This window comes from Palaemon carinicauda, chromosome 17 (genome assembly GCF_036898095.1).
Source record: "Palaemon carinicauda isolate YSFRI2023 chromosome 17, ASM3689809v2, whole genome shotgun sequence".
Lineage (NCBI taxonomy): Eukaryota > Metazoa > Arthropoda > Malacostraca > Decapoda > Palaemonidae > Palaemon > Palaemon carinicauda.
The window spans coordinates 58,147,750-58,169,783 of record NC_090741.1 but is presented as its reverse complement, the minus strand read 5'-3'; the positions used below and the strand labels follow the sequence as shown (position 1 = coordinate 58,169,783).

The window sequence follows — 22,034 nt, the reverse complement described above, 5'->3', positions numbered from 1 at the left end:
AGGGGGTAAAACATAACCTCCTTCCAACTTCGTTGGCGGAAGTAATAATCATCATTAGCCTTATTATTTTCATTATCAATACTTAATGAGACAATTAAATCATTATCAATACCTAACCAGGCTATTAAAATTAACATATCTCGTTATTATCATAATCATTAGTATCATCATTATAATTCAATCGGACACTATTCAGACCTTTATTGACACACCTGTCCAAAGGCGTCTCTGAAACTCCCATGCATCAAACCACAACTATTTTGCTTCACGAGGCGCTGTGGAAAACATCACCGTTATGTTATGGAACTCAATTTGGCATTTAGGCGTAACTGCGTTGGTAACGTACATATGTTAGTTTGTAACAGGAGTGGCTGTACTTGTAATAAATTCTCATAATGGGTGTAATTATACACTCAAGTCAGAAGTAAGATTCATCAAATTTTGGATGGGCTGGAGAGAGAGAGAGAGAGAGAGAGAGAGAGAGAGAGAGGAAGCTTCTAGTAAACCATTCAACGATAATTAGATTAGAGAGAGAGAGAGAGAGAGAGAGAGAGAGAGAGAGCTTCTAGTAAACCATTCAACGAAAATTAGATTTGAGAGAGAGAGAGAGAGAGAGAGAGAGAGAGAAGCTCTGGTAAACCATTCAACGAAAATTAGGTTGAGAGAGAGAGAGAGAGAGAGAGAGAGAGAGCTTCTGGTAAACCATTCAACGATAATTAGATTAGAGAGAGAGAGAGAGAGAGAGAGAGAGAGAGCTTCTGGTAAACCATTCAACGATAATCAGATTAGAGAGAGAGAGAGAGAGAGAGAGAGAGAAATTAAACTACGCTAAACCATCCAAAGAAAACTAGATGTAAATACAAACAAATAAACAATAAATACAAATAAAACAAACAAATAAATGAACAAATAAATTACCGGAGAAGACTTTTGAGTAATTAACCTGTATGTTTCCCATGACGACATACCTCGCATGTACAACAGTACTTCCTACTCCCCTAATACATTAGTCAGCCGTTAGGGCAACAACACAATTACATTATGCAGACTTAAATAAAAGCGGAAACTCTTTAATATATAAGTGGTACAGCTCTGGGTTCATGTTTGCCTACTTACGGCTTGTGGGTCGCCCCTAGCTGACTACCGCGAGTTCATTTAGCTGAAGAATGGTACCAACAGAAAATATTGTGTGTGTGTATATATATATATATATATATATGATAAATTTTGCACATTTTTACGTGTTTTTCATATTCAAATAAGCCATATATATTTTTGATATATTAATGTCTGGATTCTCTTAACGACCTCGGGATCAGAGCCCCAAGCGAAATCACACAAAGACAAGAGCTTGGCTCCGGCCGGAATCGAACCCTGGTCGGCAAGCTTATATAGACAGTGACTAACCCTCGTGGCCAAGTGGGTTAGTCACTGTCTATATAAGCTTGCCGACCAGGGTTCGATTCCCGGCCGGAGCCAAGCTCTTGTCTTTGTGTGATTTCGCCTGGGGCTCTGATCCCGAGGTCGTTAAGAGAATCCAGACATTAATATATTAAAAATATATATGGCTTTTTTGAATATATATATATATATATATATATTCTCTCTCTCTCTCTCTCTCTCTCTCTCTCTCTCTCTCTATATATATATATATATATGTATATATATATATATATATACATATAATATATATATATATACATATGTATGCATATTTCGAGAGAGAGAGAGAGAGAGAGAGAGAGAGAGAGATAACACATTTTTTTCACATGTGCAACGAGAGATGGTGACGTCAGCGCTTGCAAAATCGTGAGGAAACAAAACCAATTGCTCGGTACAAAATACGCAAAAACGATTGAAGAATGTGCAAATATACGTCATTGTTAAGGAGGCGTGATTTGCATATATTCATGAAAGCGATTTAGAAGTGAAAATATCTCATGCTTTAATTTTGAATTACATTTATTCAAGAATACGAGAAATTGTCAATTTTTATGAGTAAAGCTTTATTATTATTATTATTATTATTATTATTATTATTATTATTATTACTTGCTAAGCTATATCCCTGGTTGGAAAAGCAGGATGCTATAAGCACAAGGAAAGCACAAGGGTTCCAACAGGGAAAATTGCCTAGTGAGGAAATGGCATTATTATTATTATTATTATTATTATTATTATTATTATTATTATTACTTGCTAAGCTACAACCCTAATTGGAAAAGCAGGAAGCTATAAGCGCAAGGGTTCCAACAGGGAAAATAGCCAGTGAGGAAATGGCGTTACTGTTATTATTATTATCTTATTATTATTACTTGCTAAGCTACAACCCTAGTTGGAGAAGCATGAAGCTATTAGCCCAAGGACTCCAACAGGGAAGATAGTCCAGTGAGGAAATGAAATTAGGAAATAAATAAATTAGAAGTAATTAACAATTAAAACATTGTAAGAACAGTAACAACATTAAAATAAATCTTTCATATAAAGTTATAAACTATATAAATCATTGTATATCTACGTTCAATGGTATCAATATATTCTTATTAATATCATTATTATTATCATCACTAGTGTACCCAAGCCGTCAAAAATGACAAACTAGCACACGCACACAGATTCAACCCTTCCCACCCCCTCCCCCTTTCCTAACTATAACGAGCTGGTTCGGCAATTTGTGGGAGATTGTGGTTTCCGAGTGTACCTCTCGGGTTAAACTCTCACACATGGGTGAGACTATTTCATATTCCCTTGAGCGTGATAAGAAATATATATATATATATATATATATACACACACACATATATATATAAATATATATACCTATTTATATGTATGCATATATACACACACACACACACACATATATATATATATATATATACACACATATAAATATGTATATAAGTGTATGATTTTGTGTATATATATATATATATATATATGTATATATATATATATATATATAACAAGACACTTGCTCTTTACTATATAGGGCAGATTATTATTACTCTCATTAACATTACTATCACTAATATTATCATCATTACTATTATCAACATTAGTTACCATCATTATAATTGCAATTATCATCTATTATCTTTAACCATTACAGATCAAACCAGAAAATAAGTTAAACTAGAAAACATCCACAGAACAGACACCCTGTGAGAAGAATAAAAACGAAAGAGATTGCGTAAATAAATCAAACAATCAATCAAGAGTCTAATGTGTAAACAAAAACAAACTAAATGTTTCGATTGTTTACCCGCACAGTAAACAATAAACCTCATTAAACTATGGTCTTATCGTCCAATACAAAATAACAATCTATCACTTTCTTCTATTTCTTCTCAGTTGCTTTTTATAGTAAGCATTCAATTTTTTACCTCAACCAACGAATTCTATTCGTTATGTAACAGATTAAATTAACACCGAAACTGCTCATGGACTGAGAACGGTTCGCCAGTCAGTCACTCGTCTCGACAAAATTTGCTCTCACGGAAAACTATTTCAGGTCTGTGGGATAAAGTATGAGAGAGAGAGAGAGAGAGAGAGAGAGAGAGAGAGAGTGTGTGTGTGTGTGAGAGGATCGCTAGTAGGAAATAACATTAAACTTATTAAAGCTAGTTAATGGATATATTTTATCTGTAGTGTAGGTGTACAAAACAACATACATTATAAAGGAAGTTTATATAGGCTAGTGAGTATAAATATATATACCAATGAAATTACAAACAAAAATGTATTTCGCAATGCAAATAATTATACGCACGTACGCACAAATATCTGAATACAATATGTATATATGTGTGTATATATATATATATATATATGTGTGTGTGTGTGTGTGTGCGTGCGTGCATGCTTACAGTGCTAACGGGAAGGACCAGTAAGATACGCTCTGCGAAGCGTTAGGATTTTATAAACCAAGTTTACCTAAATAAACTGAACAAAAATCACAATTTTGTACACATACAAAGAAACTTACGTATTGTATGATACAATAATTGTATATTTGTAAGTATGTATGTATGTATGTATATATATATATATATATATATGACGTTCCCCTCACTTAACTTGGAGTTATATGAATTATATAATTTCGACCATAACCAATAGCGATAATTTTCCGTATATATATATATATATATATATGTGTGTGTGTGTGTGTGTGTGTGTGTGTAGTTTAACGAGTAATTAAAAAATACACAAGAATGTAAGTAATTAGTATATATGTATGAAGTTACTACTACTACTACTACTACTACTACTACTACTACTAATAATAATAATAATAATAATAATAATAATAATATCTTTACATAATACAGTAATATACAACATGAAAAAAACAATAATAATAACTATAACAACAACAATAATAATAATCATAACAAAAATAACTACTATCATAATACACATCCGCATACTACAACAGCAGTAATAACTGTTACAACAACCTTTACAACACAGTTCGTCGTATTGCAATCGGCAATTTCTTGCAATCTAAATTCGAGCACAAGAACACCATCTGAAATTACCTCGAACACCGCCATCATTCGAAGCTGTCTCTTGGGAGATGAAAACACCGCTAGCGTGTGGCAATATTTGCAATGGACGGCTGAGTCGTGTAATCTATATGAATTTTCTTTTAGTTGTGGTGGCCTTATTGGTAAAGTCCCTGACTGGTGATCGCCAGACTGGGGTTCGAGTCCCGCTCAAACTATAGTCAATTCATTTTAGAGAAGCAGATTTGCACCGACTCGCAGGGGTGCCCTTTTAGCTCGGAAAAGTTTCCCGCTATCTGATTGGTTAGAATTATCTTGTCCAACCAACCAATCGGCGATCAGGAAACTTTTCCGAGCTAAAAGGGCACCCTTACGAGTCGGTGCAAATCTGCCTCGCTAAAAACAATTGACTAGTTGTTTATCAAGTTGTGTGGCTGATGTAGTAACGTCCCTGACTGGTGAACGCCAGACTGGAGTTCGAGTCTCGCTCAATCTCGTTAGTTTCTTTGTTCCTTTGGTCGCTGCAACCTCACCATTCTTGTGAGCTAAGGATGTGGGTTTGCGGGAGCCTATCTATCTGATGAGTCATCAGCAGCCATTGCCTGGCCCTCCTTGGTCCTACCTTGGGTGGAGAGGAGGCTTGGGTACAGATCATATATGGTCAGTCTCTAGGGCATTATACTGCTCGATAGGACAATGTCACTGTCCCTTGCCTCTGCCATTTATGAGTGACCTTTACACTTTTAAACATTGTCGCTTTAGTTACATTATTATTATTGTTAATATTATTATTACTAGTGTACGCGACCCGTCATTAATGACGGCTCAATATTTAGATAGGAATGAATACACACACACGCACAAAGATTCAACCGTTTCCAACCCCTCTCCCTTTAATAACTACAACACGGCAGTTTCAGCAATTAGTAGCAGATTGTATTCACACTTGTTCTTTATCATATAGGGGAAATATTGCTGTGGTTTATATTAATACTAAAAGCTTTTTGGTATCAAATCCAATAAATGGAATAAATGAATGTATAAATAAATAAAAACATAATAAATATATGACTAAACTAAGAGAGTATAAGAAAAAAAAATGTTACAAGAGAGATCAACATACCACCACTCTCTCTCTCTCTCTCTCTCTCTCTCTCTCTCTCTCTCTCAAGAAAATGATTCCTTGCAAGAAAAAAACAAAAGAAGATGAAGAAGAAGAAGAAGAAGAAGAAGACGACATGGCTTCTTGCTCTGGGTGTCTTCCAGTTACCGGCGCTTTTGCTCTCCTTCTTCCGCTCTCCACGCTCTTACTTTTTAAATGCCATGCTCGGAAAAACTCTCACAGGAATTCCCACGGGGAGAGAGAGAGAGAGAGAGAGAGAGAGAGAGAGAGAGAGCATTCCATCAACATGACGCGGCTTTCACGATAATTTCAAGTTGTTTACACAAGACAGGAGATGGGAACGTTGTACTTATTATTATTATTATTATTATTATTATTATTATTATTATTATTAAAGGGATGGTGATTTACCAGTCTGGAGGAGACAGAAGATTCCTTACTTTATACTGGCTATTTGACATTTCCACTTCCGGTTAAATTGTCTCCTTGTAATGTAAACAAGGGCAGAGTGTGGTAAGCATGCATATATACAGGTATATATATATATATATATACAAAATATATATATATATATATATATACACAAATATATATATATATATATATACAATAATATATATATATATATATACATGTATATATATATATATATATATACAGTATATATATATATATATATATGTACATACAGTGTATATATATACATATATATATATATATGTACATACAGTGTGTATATATATATATATATATATACATACATATATACATATATATACATATATATATATATACATATATACACACATATATATATATATATTTATATGTATGTAAATATATATATATATATATATATACACACACATACACACAGCAACAAATGCAGCCGTGTCTAGTCGATTTCTGGTCGCTCACAGCAAACCAATCTAGTAAGGTGGCCCTGAATAGTACAGCAAAATTTGTTTTGTCAGTATTAAAAATCATGCAAGTATATAAAACAGTAATTGATATTCAAAGACGCTATAGTTTTCCAGTTTTGTTTAACCACATCATTAGAATTCGTTATTATCCAAAATTACGAGATCAAAGATTTAAGAGGTATCCAAAAATAATGGCTAAATTAAACTATCATCATCATCATAATCTCCTACGCCTATTGACGCAAAGGGCTTCGGTTAGAATTCGCCAGTCGCCTCTATCTAGAGCTTTTAAATCGGCACCTCTCCATTCATCATCATCTACTTCAAGCTTCATAGTCCTCAGCTATGTAGGTCTGGGTCTTCTAACTCTTCTGGAGCCCAGGTGAACGTTTGGTGAACTATTCTCTTGGGGAGTGCGAAGAGCACGACCAAACAATCTCCATATACCCCCTCATCATGATCTCATCCTAATATGGTACTCGAGTAATCTCTCTTTTAGTTTCATTTCTAATCCTGTCCTGCCATTTAACTCCCAATATTATTCTGAGGGCTTGGTTCTCAAATCTACAAAATCTGTTGGATATTTTTTCATTGTCATACCACGACTCATGTCCATACATTAACACCGATCTCACTAAACTGATATTCTATACAGCCCGATTCTTATACGTAAATTCAGGCAACTATACGCACATTGATAAGATAAATATATAAATGGTTTTATCCACGTAATGACACGAGAAATATCCTATCTATAAGACAAATTAACTGAACTTTCACAGCTTGTAGGAAAAATAATCTCAAGACGTCACAAATTCAACCCAATCGTCAGAATGAGACTGCAGCTTATGAAGTTCAATATGATTTTCCATAAAGAATGATGAAAGCGACAGATTTATGCAGACATATTGAATATTGCAAACTCAGCGTAATAAAGAATCAAATCACGAGCTAAAATGGGTTTTTTTTTAAAAGTTACAGTCATCAAGTTGCAACTTACAAAAAAAAAAATCTATATTTAAATATAGATTTTTTTTTTTTAAATATAGCAAGAAAAGAATGAATATTTCCTGATGACATATCTTGGCTTTTTTTTTATAAGAAATGAAAATTTCTGATGACATATCTGGTCTTTTTTTTTATAAGGGGGTGGCTCAGAGAAAATAATACAGAGGTTACTGCCATATTCATGCAAACTCAGCGTAATAAAGAATATAAAACCAGCCAAAAGTGGGTTCTTAAAGGTTACATTCAAGTTGCAAATAAAAAAAAATTAAGTTTTAAATATAAAAGAGGGTGGCTCTGGGAGAAAACAACACAGCAGTCACTGCCACATTCATACTTGATCATTTTTAGTGATGAAGCTCCTGTACATACTTCACAAAATTAACCCGTTCTTATTATCATTACTTGCTAAGCTACAACCCTAGTTGGAAAATTAGGATGATATAAGCCCAAGGGCTCCAACAGGGAAAAATAGCTCGGTAAGAAAAGGAAATAATGAAATAAACAAACTACAAGTAATGAACAATTCAACATATCTTTCACAATTTATATCCAAATACAAAATCCTTTTAAACTATCAATCATTTCCCACTTATGGATTATTTCTTATCCTTAAATACTGCATTAACATCTGTTGTCTTTTCTCTTTCTTCCGGCCAACACCCCCCCCCCCCACCTACCCTGTATATCTCGTTCCACCACGCTTTCTCTCCTATCATAAAAAACTTTATATTGCTCTCTACTCATTTTCTACACCATATCATTATCATTCTTCACATAGCACCTCTATTGGTTTTATCACAAGATTTTAGTGAGTCCACGAAGTTTTTCCCTTACTTTCAAACACATGGTATGGTTAAATTCCTCTTGGCTAAAAACATAGTTTATATGCTATTAAATTTCCGTGATGTTTCTTACTTTCTCAATCTAAACTCAAGCATATAACTTTCTCTTGTATACTGATCAATGATATACCCTTATAGTCCATATACTTACCTATACATAATTATAATAAAACAAATTCCTTTAGAACCTATCCTTCACCCAGATATACCTTACACAGACTGGTCAGCCATTCATTAAACTGTTGACAAACACCTGGTATGGTTACACTCTTCCTGGCTACAAAACATTGGTTACATGCTATTAAATTTCAGTGATCTCTTTCTATTGTATATGCCCTTACAATCTATATACTTGTACATACCCTTTACCTATATAATTATAATAGAACAATATCCATTAACGAATTCCTTTAGAACCTATCTTTCACCTATCCGTTCTTTTTACAGTTCTATTCCATCTATAAAATATTATATTTGAGAAAACATAAAAAAGCTTATATAATTCGTTCTTTTTACAGTTTTATTCAATCTATAAAATATTATATTTGAGAAAACATAAAAAAGCTTATATAATTCGTCCTTTTCATAAGAAAAACTGATATAAATATTATCCCTAAAACTACTATCTTGGAAATAGTACTCCTGAATAAAAAAAAATTATTAATTACTTAAAACAATATATATAAAATATTAAATTTGAGAAAACATAAAAACCTTATATAATTCGTTCTTTTCATAAGGAAACAAACTGATGAAAATATTGTCCCTAAAACTACAATATTGAAAATAGTATGCCTGAATAAAAACAAGAATGTTTTTATGTTGACCCGGCTGACATGAGTCTTTTTATTGTTTATATATAACATATCTGTTTTTGACGTTAATAGTTTATATAGGACATATCTGTTTTGACGCTGTTATTGTTTTTTAGAATGATATATTGTTAATTTATTCTCATCATTTATATAATTTCTTATTTTCTTTCCTCACTGGGCTATTTTCCCTGTTGGAGCCCTTGGACTTATGGCATCTTGCTTTTCCAACTAGGTTTGTAGCTTGGCTAATAATAATAATAATAATAATAATAATAATAATAATAATAATAATAATAATAATAATAATAATATCTGATCGCCAGATGTCCGTGAACAAGGCTTCACCTCAGTGGCTATAGATATAAATATCCAATATGGTTAGCATTATCATAAGCAGATGGCCAACGCGTTATAAGAATCGCGTTATAAGAATCGCGTTATAAGAATCGCGCTATAAGAATCGCGTTATAAGAATCGTGCTATAAGAATCGCGTATAGAATGCGCGAGCATCTGGATCCAGTTAGCTCACTTGACCAAGACATCATAAGGTTTATAATAGTGATAAAAGCAGAGAGAGAGAGAGAGAGAGAGAGAGAGAGAGAGAGAGAGAGAGAGACCAGGAGACCAACGGTTGACTAACCTGGTCTTGTCTGGTCTGGTCTGGTCATCACGCTCCCTCGCTCTTAAATGCATTCGTGTACACAGTGCAAGATCTCTTCAGACACGTTCTGAAGATCTGGTTGTCTTTAATTAAGGCTGCTCGTCTTAACTGATGTTATAAGGAAGATGTTAATTACTTCTTTAAAGTTACTAGAGAATTTACTTTTTTCTAATTTATATTTCTTAGTGAGGCAATGCATAATAATAATAATAATAATAATAATAATAATAATAATAATAATAATAATAATAATGATAATAATAATCATACTTTTAACAATAATAATTTTAATAACTTTTGTAATAATAATAATTTTATTAATTTCATTAAATATAATAAAGATTCTAATAATAATAATAATAATAATAATAATAATAATAATAATAATAATAATAATAATTCATTTAATGATTTTATCAATAATAATAATTTTAATAACTTTAGTAATAACGTCGTGGTGTCTTATTTATCACTTTGCTATTGACGAAAATGAACAATAAAAATTCCTCGTTTAATTATCACATCATTCATTTATCTATTATTCCCTTCACCGAAATCCATGATTTTACGAAGGGTATGCATTCACCATGGTCAGATTCGTCTGTTTGTTTGAGAGCAACTTTACACAAAAACTATAGTACCTATCTTAACCAAACTATGTAGTCATGTTGGGTATGACATAAGGATGAATCTCTATCATTTATGATAAAGTACACCAAAGTACAAGTACGCAGCAGTACTTTGAAAATAATCGAAATTTTAAGTAAATGGCAAATATTTTGTTAGTTTATTTTTGGTTTGTGAACAACATTACGCAAAAACTACTGAAGGATAAATCCATTATTTTCAATAAAATACATCGAAGTACAAGTACGCAGTGGAGTTGAAAGCAAAATAAGACTGCTCGGCGAGGCGAAGGCATGCTCTCAACTGAGTGCCACTCTAGTTACCTCCGCCACAGCCAACGAAATTGGAAGGAAGTTATGTTTTACCCCCTGTTTGTGCGAGTGTTTGTGAACAGGTTCCTGGCCACAATTTAAATCTTATAGTAATTAATCTTGCAGGGATTAACTTTTATATAAATACCGGGAAATGATTAAATTTTGGAAGCTCAAGGTCATGTTCAAGCAAAATGTCTAATTCATGTGATCAGCCATAAATTTGGACATCGTTGTCACAGAGACTTCAAACTTGGTTCATATTTGAGTGTATGAAAATCCAAGCCAATTAATACATGTTAAGGTCAAAGGTCAAGGTCGTTTGATCAAAAGTTCGAGAAATAAGCTGACGGGACAGGCGTCTGAGCTGTACTGCGTGCCCCTCTTGTTTAATAATATTTGTTAAAATCATATACAATTAACTTCTATAATAAAAAAAACTAACTTTCGCAGTTTCAAAGTTGGAGCAAATGTTTTTATGTTGACCAGGCTGACATGAGTCTTTTTATAGTTCATATGACATATCTATTTTGACGTTGTTAATAGTTTATATGAGACATATCTGTTTTGACGCTGTTACTGTTTTTAGAATGATATATTGTTAATTTATTCTCATCATTTATTTATTTCCTTTCCTCACTAGGCTATTTTCCCCTGTTGGAGCCCTTGAGCTTATAGCATCTTGCTTTTCCAACTAGGGTTGTAGCTTGTCTAATAATAATAATAATAATAATAATAATAATAATAATAATAATAATAATAATAATAATAATATTTATTAAGATTTACACGCATCGTCTCATGTCTCAGAAGTGCATAGAAAGCTCTATCATATTCAAGGTTTAGAAAGCACCAATGCAGCTGAAGATTCTCACAGACCGTAACAAAATAACAGTGTATTCGATCCAGCATATACAGAACTGGCTTACATGTATTGTCTATGTAATATAGTATGTGAATATCATAGCAATCACGATTCATCACAGTATGGGCCCTGACATCTTTCCACATACACATTTTCCTTTCTTAGAAGGGTATGACGAAAAGGTATATATATATATATATATATATATATATATATATATACATATATATTAATATTATTATTATCATTATTATTATTATTATCATTATTATTATTATTATTGAAGGTAAGCCACAACCCTAGATGGAAAAGCAGGATGATATAAGCCGAAGGGCTTCAACAGGAAAAAATAATCCAGTGAGGAAATGAAATACTGACATGAATAAACTATATGAAAAGTAATATTTGTTTATGCATATTAAAACAGTCCACAGATACACAAAGACAGCAAAGTTCTTTATGTGAGTTTTAACAAACCAATCATATCGCTATGGATATAAAAGCTGAATTTTATTCTTATTTAATGTCTCGATTTTTTTATCGCAAAAATAAAAAAATATATAAATAAAAAAACATAAAAGAATTGACTAACGCCTCAATATTAAAAAAAAAAAAAAAAAAAAAAAAAAAAAAAAAAAAAAAAAAAAAAAAAAAAAAACCTAAGTCATATGCGTCGAAACACCAGTATGCTTGAACTCAACTCAATATTCTCGATTAAAAAGACTAGTTTAATCTCTCATTCAAAATAAAGTCATATATTTCCAGTTACAATTCAGATGATGTTTGATGTTTTCTTGCTATCCAGATTCAGGATGTGTAGCGGGGTGTAGAAAATCACATCTACACACCCATTCAAAGGATACCTTTATCATTCACCGTTACACAGCCTTGTTGTCCAACAAAATGATTTTAAAAAAATAGATTTTATTTGGTCCATCGCGCAGACTATAAAAAAATTTTCTTTCTTTTTTCTTAAACAAGATGATTTAAAAAAATAGATTTTATTTGGTCTATCGCACGGACTATAAAAAACCAATTTTACATCTTGTTTTCCTTAACCTTGGTGGAAGTAATTTCGCACGAAATAATAGTGGTAAGCTAAGACAGCCATTGGTCGCTATATAAGTTTATGTATAAACTAAATGATTTGGACTCCCCGAGAGAGATTAGTTCACCAAACTTTCAACTGGGCTCCACAAGGCACTAGAAGAGTTGTAAGGCCCAGACCTACATGGCTGAGGACTATGAAGAGAGAAGTGGGAGATGATGAATGGAGAGGTATTGATTTAAAAGCTCAAGATAGAGACGACTGGCGAAATCTAACCGAGGCCCTTTGCGTCAATAGGCCTCAGAGGAGATGATGGTGATTTTTCTTAAGATATTTTCCAATAGTTCATTGGCAATGAACATTCGCAATAACATGCATCAAATAATTTAAGTTGGTTAAATAAGTTCGCGGTAGAGCAAATATACTTTATGTGTAATTTTTACTTTTGAGAGAGAGAGAGAGAGAGAGAGAGAGAGAGAGAGAGAGAGAGAGAGAGAGAGAGAGAGAGAGAGAGAGAGAGAGAGAGAGAGAGAGAGAATTAAAAAGCAAGCCTAAATTTAAGGTACAGAAGATATTTACGAGGTATTAAAAAAAATCTTCCATTGTATTTGAAAAATAAGGTAGAGATAGATAAATATGTTCAGGAAGAGAGAGAGAGAGAGAGAGAGAGAGAGAGAGAGAGAGAGAGAGAGAGAGAGAGAGAGAGAGAGAGAGAGAGAGAGAGAGAGAGAGAGAGAATATTACACCTGTCACTGTTATAGAAGGTATAAAGGGAGACTGCTATAAGTAAGACGACACAACACTTGAAGTTAACACCCATCCACTTTCTGTCCGAAGGCCGACGGAATGGGAAACTCTTTTCTTTGGTATTTTTTTCCTTTTGAAAAAGTTACTTTGAGGATAAATATCGTTTTAATTTGAATATTTTTTTTTCTATTCACTTAGATAATCATAATTTATCATACTTGCTCCAGGAATTTTTAATCAAAAGCAATGGTTTACCTTCAAAATCGTCACAATAATAATAATAATAATAATAATAATAATAATAATAATAATAATAATAATAATAATAATAATGATAATGATAATGATAATGATAATAATAATAATAATAATAATAATAATAATTATTATTATTATTATTATTATCATTATTATTATCATCATCATAGTTTATAAATGAGATATCTGTTTTGGCATTTTTACTGTTTTTAGACTGATTTATTGTTAATTTGTTCTCATTATTTATTTATTTTCTTATTTCCCTTCCTCGCTGGGCTATTTTCCCTATTGGATCCCTTGGGCTTATAGCATCTTGTTTTTCCAACTAGGGTTGTAGCTTGGCTAATAATAACAACAACAACAACAATAATAATAATAATAATAATAATAATAATAATAATAATAATAATAATAATTGCTACAGTTCTATCCCGCCCGCTAAAACAACTCGAACAGATGTTTCTGACCAACACGATAATTATAACCGGAGTGCACGATGACGGCCATCAACGCACGAGAACCACATCATCAGAATACCGGAGCTGACCACAGTCATTGAGATAATACCAATATAATTCCCTGCTGTAGACGTTGATCTGTTGCTTACGGGGGTTTACAGCTATGGTTATTACAGGGTCGTTAATTGCACGTCTTCGTGTTGTGTATAATAGTTCTCAGCATATGGAAATGTAACGTTTGCTGTGGGATACGCTGGGTGGTAATTAGCCGGTACAAATGCGCATTCAAGTACTCTTTAAAATTACAGTTTAAAGGCTGCTCATGAATGGCAGAGGTATGGGACAGTGACACTGCCCTATCAAGCAAGACAATGCCCTAGAGACTGACCATATATACATATGATCAACACCCAAGCGCCCCCCCCCCCCCTTCCACCCAAGCTAGGACCAAAGAGTGCCAGGCAATGGTTGCTGATGACTCGGCAGATAGATCTATAGGCTCGCCCAAACCCCTATCCTTAGCTCACAAGAATGGTGAGGTTGCAGAGACCAAAGGAACTAACAAGTATGAGCGGGACTCAAACCCCAGTGTGGCGTACAACAGTCAGGGAAGTTACCGCATAGGCCACCACATTTGAGGTATGACAGTTGCATAGAATGATGAAAACTACTATATTATTCATGTTAAGTCTGTTTTTTTCTTCTTTTTAATTCATACGATATTACTTCTATATCATTAATGCTGTGAGGCGATAGCATACAGTAAAAAGTAAGTACACTATAGTGTCCGAAGGAAATCAGAATAGTGCAATGCCGGAGAGGTTGTATCTTTTGGGGAACATCTCATTCAAAGGAGAAATGTTGATATGGAAAATAAAAGAATGAATGCAAGATGAAAGGAATTTTTACACGTGCGTGCGCGCGCGCACACACAGACACAGACACACACACACACACACACACACACACATATATATATATATATATATATATATATATATATATATATATATATATATATATATATGGGAGGAATTGAAAAGAAATAAAATATTTGAATAGATAAAGCAGAAATGTAGGACTTTACAATGAATATAAGGAAAACTAGGAAAATGCATTGACAACAAATAAAAGTTATTAGCAAATATCTAGAGATTATTAATGAATATACATACTTAGGACCGACAGTGTTTCCCCAGGTCATGATATCAAAATTAAAAGACGATTAAGCGAGATATAGGGAGCTTTTGGTGAACATAATCAGATTATGAAAATTAAAAAGCCACTTTCTCCAAACTGAAAAGTATTTAATGAGATGGTCCTACCAGTATAAACTTATGCATCAGAAACTTGGAGCCTAACTAAAGACTTAGAACATAAGTTAGTTACAACTCACAGCACTGGGAAGAATAATGATGGGAATAATACTGAGACAGAAAAAGAGCAACACGGATACAAGAAGAATCTAAAATCATTTAAGAAAAAGAAACGGTCATGCACAAAACATATAGTGAGAATAGACAGATAATAGACGGACATTAAGAATAACAAAATGGGTCCCTAGAGATTGTAAAAGAAGCAGGGAAAGGAAGAGAAGACATTAGATTGAGAAGCTAAGAAAATTTGCAGGTATAGGCTTGCATATAGAAAGACCATAAACAGACTCAATTGGAAGGACATGACTGAGGCCTTTGTCCTGCAGTGGACAAGTTACGGCTAATAATGATATAAGAACACTTCTAAACTATGCAATTATCCCTTACACACTCAATCACATATGCACACACATACATCTACATACATATACCAAGGCACTTCCCCCAATTTTGGGGGGTAGCCGACATCAACAAAGAAACAAAACATAAAAAGGAGACCTCTACTCTTTACGTTCCTCCAGCCTCACAAGGGACTCAACCGAGTTCAGCTGGTACTGCTAGGGTGCCACAGCCCACCCTCCCACATTATCCACCACAGATGAAGCTTCATAATGCTGAATCCCTTACTGCTGCTACCTCCGAGGTCATCTAAGGCATCGGAGGCAGCAGCAGGACCTACCGGAACTGCGTCACAATCGCTCGTCATTCATTCCTATGTCTAGCACGCTCTCTTGCCTCTCTCACATCTATCCTCCTTTCACTCCGAGCTTTCTTCACTCCATCCATCCACCCAAACCTTGGCCTTCCTCTTGTACTTCTCCCATCAACTCTTGCATTCATCACCTTCTTTAGCAGACAGCCATTTTCCATTCTCTCAACATGGCCAAACCACCTCAACACATTCATATCCACTCTATCTGCTAACTCATTTCTTACACCAGTTCTCACTCTCACCACTTCGTTCCTAACCCTATCTACTCGAGATAGACCAGCCATACTCCTTAGACACTTCATCTCAAACACATTCAATTTCTGCCTCTCCGTCACATTCATTCCCCACAACTCCGACCCATACATCACAGTTGGTACAATCACTTTCTCATATAGAACTCTTTTTACATTCATGCCCAACCCTCTATTTTTTACTACTCCCTTAACTGCCCCCAACACTTTGCAACCTTCATTCACTCTCTGACGTACATCTGCTGCCACTCCACCATTTGCTGCAACAACAGACCCCAAGTACTTAAACTGATCCACCTCCTCAAGTAACTCTCCATTCAACATGACATTCAACCTTGCACCACCTTCCCTTCTCGTATATCTCATAACCTTACTCTTACCCACATTAACTCTCAACTTCCTTCTCTCACACACACTTCCAAATTCTGTCACTAATCAGCCAAGTTACTCTTCTGTGTCTGCAACCAGTACAGTATCATCTGCAAACAACAACTGATTTACCTCCCATTCATGGTCATTCTCGTCTACCAGTTTTAATCCTCGTCCAAGCACTCGAGCATTCACCTCTCTCACCACTCCATCAACATACAAGTTAAACAACCACGGCGACATCACACATCCCTGTCTCAGCCCCACTCTCACCGGAAACCAATCACTCACTTCATTTCCTATCCTAACACATGCTTTACTACCTTTGTAGAAACTTTTCACTGCTTGCAACAACTTTCCACCAACTCCATATAACCTCATCACATTCCACATTGCTTCCCTATCAACTCTATCATACGCTTTCTCCAGATCCATAAACGCAACATACACCTCCTTACCTTTTGCTAAATATTTCTCGCATATCTGCCTTACTGTAAAAATCTGATTCATACAACCCCTACCTCTTCTAAAACCACCCTGTATTTCTAAGATTGCATTCTCTGTTTTATCCTTGATCCCTTTTAATCACTACTCTACCATACACTTTTCCAACTACACTTAACAAACTAATACCTCTTGAATTACAACACTCATGCACATCTCCCTTGCCCTTATATAGTGGTACAATACATGCACAAACTCAATCTACTGGTACCATTGACAACACAAAACACATAACAAACAATCTCACCAACCATTCAAGTACAGTCACACCCACTTCCTTCAACATCTCAGCTCTCACACCATCCGTACCAGACGCTTTTCCTACTCTCGTTTTATAATTTTGTATTTATAATTTCAAATCAAAGAATATTGTGAAAACTCTACCAGATTGTGTATCTATGCATGGTTTGAATGTAGATCAAGTTGGTTGATGTAATGGTGAGAAAAGAAGCAACTGGATATATATATGAAATCATTATTTTGTTATCAGAAGTTTAAATAAAGTTTGTCAGCGAGAAAGCAATGAAAAATGTCTTTAAATTGAAATATGGGTGGTGATTTTGGATAATATGGAAACTGCAAGAGGATAAAAAATGGGTTGGAGGGTCAACAAGTAATATTTGTGGCTATAGGATGTTAACCCACTTAGAATCCGATAGACTGTTCATGTAATTATAGGTGCTATAAAGAAAATTTAATCAGCTTTCCAAAGCAATTTTTTTACTTATCTTTATTGATATTTACACTATAAAACATCAACATAATTAGAATGACACATTATCCATAAGGCTGACTAACCTAGGGGCCTGGCAAGAGCAAGGGCCGCAGCAAGAGCAGGGGCCAGGCAAAACTATGGATTATTTACTTCAGTTGTAATATCATTGTCATAAATTGTATGAAAAGAGAACATGAAAAATGCCGGGAGAGCCGTTGGGGGATTTCGAGGGGCCCCTAAGAAGCTCAAAGCCTTGGGGTCCTCCCATAGGTTGACATGGCACTGATGTCATTGCTCCTTAGACAAAATTCATGAGTCTGACAGCTAGGATGACCAAATAGTTAAAAAAAAAATAAAATAAAAGAAGTAACGAGATGAGGAAGTTTAAAGATTTAGAGAAAAGATAAAATAAGATATACCAAGGTACAATTATGCTACAGATAAGATTCTGTAAAAGGGGGGTAGTTAGATAAGGTGATTGAGAATAAAGTTTAAAGCAAGGAAATAACTAAAATGAGAGGTGAGATTATAAATAAATTCATACATAATCAGCTGTTCTATAGGAGTCTATATGCTGGAAGAAAAGTTAACTAAAATATTTCCAAATAAAATTCTGCAAATGGAGAAATGCTACCAGACTTGAAACTGTCTGGTTTGGTGGATTGAGTATTGTGATAATCTGAAGCCATTTAAACTTGAAAATATTACAAACTGGAAAGGGTTAGTTTAAGTATGAGAAAGCTTATGAAGATGACCATTGGAGACATGAAGAGGATAATTAAGGGCTTAAAGAATGGACAGACAAAAAGGTTGATGTGATTATTAATTTGTGGTATATACTGGTGATAGCATAATTAAGGAGCTAATCAAATCTATATGAGAATGAGGGAAAATTTCTGAAAGCAAGGAATAAATTTTCCTTCGTATTAAGGTAAAGGTGAGGAAGGTGTTTGTACGTAGGATTTTATGAAGAAAGTATGACATGACACAAGGGAGAGGCAGTGTGTGGGTTTATGTAATGGAGTGGTGTGATGTAATATTGTGTGAAAAATTTTAAAGAAACAAAAATTCTGTATGTGGCATATATAGACCCATAAAGCTTTTGGTAATTTGATGAAAATGTGTTTGGTGTTTATAATGTAAGGTATTAACAGTAAGTTGACGAAAGCAATTGAAAGTTTGTGTGGTGAAAACAATACATATTTTCGTATGCTGATAATAGACTGACTGGTTTGGAATAAAAACAGATCTCAAACAAGGATGTAATGTCTACAAAACTGCTCATTTTCTTTATGGATAATTTCATCATATTCTAGTTTAAGTTTTATTAGTGGTACTATATCTAAGAAAGAGAATTTCATCAGGATTTCTTCTTTTATTTTGGTTGCATGATCCAGTAATTGTTAAGTAAGTATTAAATTGTTGTTAGTAATTATCTGCTATTTTGCTTAGTTACATTGCATTGTGTTCTTTGAAATATATCAACACTACTGTTTTCCTTATCAGTTGGTTTTTTGTTAAACACTTCAGTGTGTTAAATCAGCAACTCAATTATTCTTTACCCATTTTCAAGTCATTATGTATTAAAATGGGTTTGCATAACATTCATATCAGCAGACAGAATGTAGTAAGTGTGAGCCTATAGTACTGTCGACCTGACCTAGTCCCCAGATTATTGTTGACAGTATTCACCTGATCTACTTTCAGCCATGCCTTAGCATATTTATCAGTTGTCAATCCACACTTGCAAGTCTCTTTCGTTAATCCACTATCTGCTGTGCCCAATTTACAAGGGTTAACATGCACCTGCTGATGTTTGATTTATGAAAGGATGTAGGATGAAAACTTCATGTTGGAGCCTATTGGAAAAACAAACTTTGTTCGGTCAATGGAACTAGTCTCTTGATCAAACTTTTCAGAGGAGATGAATGCAAAACACACATCTGTTTGAGATTTGGAATCATAAGTAGAAGTTGCATGGCAAACCTTTCTCTTAGTTTCTACCATACTGTTTATGATGTTCTGGAATATATGAACAACTTTTAGGCATAGTATAGATCAGTACAAATTCTGGCTTTACAGATAACACAAGGAAGAGGAAGTTCTTATAAGGAAGGAATTATACCATTATATTCGATTCCCATAGCCTATCAAATCTAACTGGGAGGGAGGGAGGGAGGGTGGGTACTCGAGACTTATCTTTGTTAAAAAATATTCTTAGTAAGAGTCTCATTAGCTTATTAACTCAATTAGAGACCACCAATCAAATACCTGTATTACCTTATTGCATAGACGTGCAATACCACACACACCAAACATGTCCTTCCTGAACTAAAGATCCCCTACAAGCATACTGTATCCTGAGAAAGATGCTATAACAAAAGACAATCGAGGTCTCTTTCAAAAAAAAGTCATACCAAATTCAGAAATTTGCTGGGTGCAATGCAGATTTGAGGCTATAAAGAATAAAATAAAGCCGTCCATAAGGATTAGATTTTAGCCCCATGGTGTAACAGTGCTAACTGTCAGGATAAATGCAGTAATAAAAACCCTTCCCTGCCAGAGTCCATTTCTTATATTCAATAAACATTTTCAAAATGTTGTGAAACCAGATCATTAATGTTTTCAGATCTAAGTATCTACATAAGTTGCTAACTACTGTATATAATTTGGTCATCAAGGAGCACAAGCTTGTCGCATGTTTACTTTTAGAACACACGCTTGTCGCCTGTTTACTTCTAAAGTCACTGCGAACGTGATATCAAGTGATAAATCAATACAAAGTTGGAACACTGCTTTAAGATGCCAAATACAATGTAATTAAATCTAGAACAGACTCAAGACTACAAACTAGAAATATAAACCACCACCAGTAGACGAAATGATTCTAAATGGCATCATGCACTGTATGTAAGTTCAGCAAAGCTTCAAGTACATTATGGAATTTAGTATATCACTCATTACAACTAACCATTACAGAGGGATATTAAAATTTCAACAACTGAGCTTACTTAACATTTCATGGGGCCATCTGAACAAAATTTAAAACTGAACACTCACTCATAAACTCTTGCACTTGGTTGTTGTGAGGTTCCGACTCTGCAATGGACTTCCGCAGGCGATTAAGGTCGTCCTTTATCTTGGCATTTTCCATCTCAAGTTCTTGTAGCTGTGGATTCATAATAAATCATTATTAACAACACATCGCTGTCAAATGACACAAGTCATCTCAAAATAGACGAACAATTCAAGCGATTGCCAATCCTGGCCAACATCTCCCAACTGCAGGATTGGATTGAAAAACCTCACAATATTTACATTGCAGTATATACATACAGAATATATGAAAGTTATGATAAATTCCAAACATAAGTATTGAAAAAATGAAAAATTTATAGGAATAACAGACATTAAAATACAATATATACACACCACCATAACTACATAATGTATACAAAAGCAGAAGCAACTATTAACAGGTAAAATCATAAATTTTACAATATTCATATTCCCAGTGTCAAAACAGATCTCTCATTCAATGAGATTAGAGTACCCTTGCAGAAAGGGTGACCAGAATGCAAAATAAATTGAACGTTTTTATAAAAGCTTGAACTTGAACTTTTGTGTCCTGTTACATGTCACAGAGACCTCACGCTAGTGCACAAATACGATCTAAATTACACACATGTAATGTGGCCTCTCATATATTGAAATAAAGCTTTAATATCTATTACTATATAGTGCTAGCTGCCAATATATATGAGAGGAAGGTACAAGGCGAATCATGCAACATTTTGAAAAATTTCTATCATCAAAACATGTATAAATAAATATTAGAATACTGTACATAAAAGCAATATAACTAAACTTGAAGTATAAAATTGTACAAAACATATTACTGTAATTTGG

At 34.0% G+C, this 22,034-nt stretch overlaps 1 protein-coding gene across 8 annotated transcripts in view; it reads right to left on the bottom strand.

Annotated features, from left to right (window-relative positions):
• Nucleotides 1-22,034, bottom strand: part of didum (dilute class unconventional myosin) — a 309,989-nt gene that overhangs the window by 177,938 nt on the left and 110,017 nt on the right. For all 8 annotated transcript variants that reach the window (XM_068391077.1, XM_068391078.1, XM_068391073.1 and 5 more), the window contains one exon: nt 21,186-21,294. In XM_068391077.1, the coding sequence (XP_068247178.1) occupies nt 21,186-21,294 (109 nt within the window). The remainder of the gene's footprint in view (nt 1-21,185; nt 21,295-22,034) is intronic.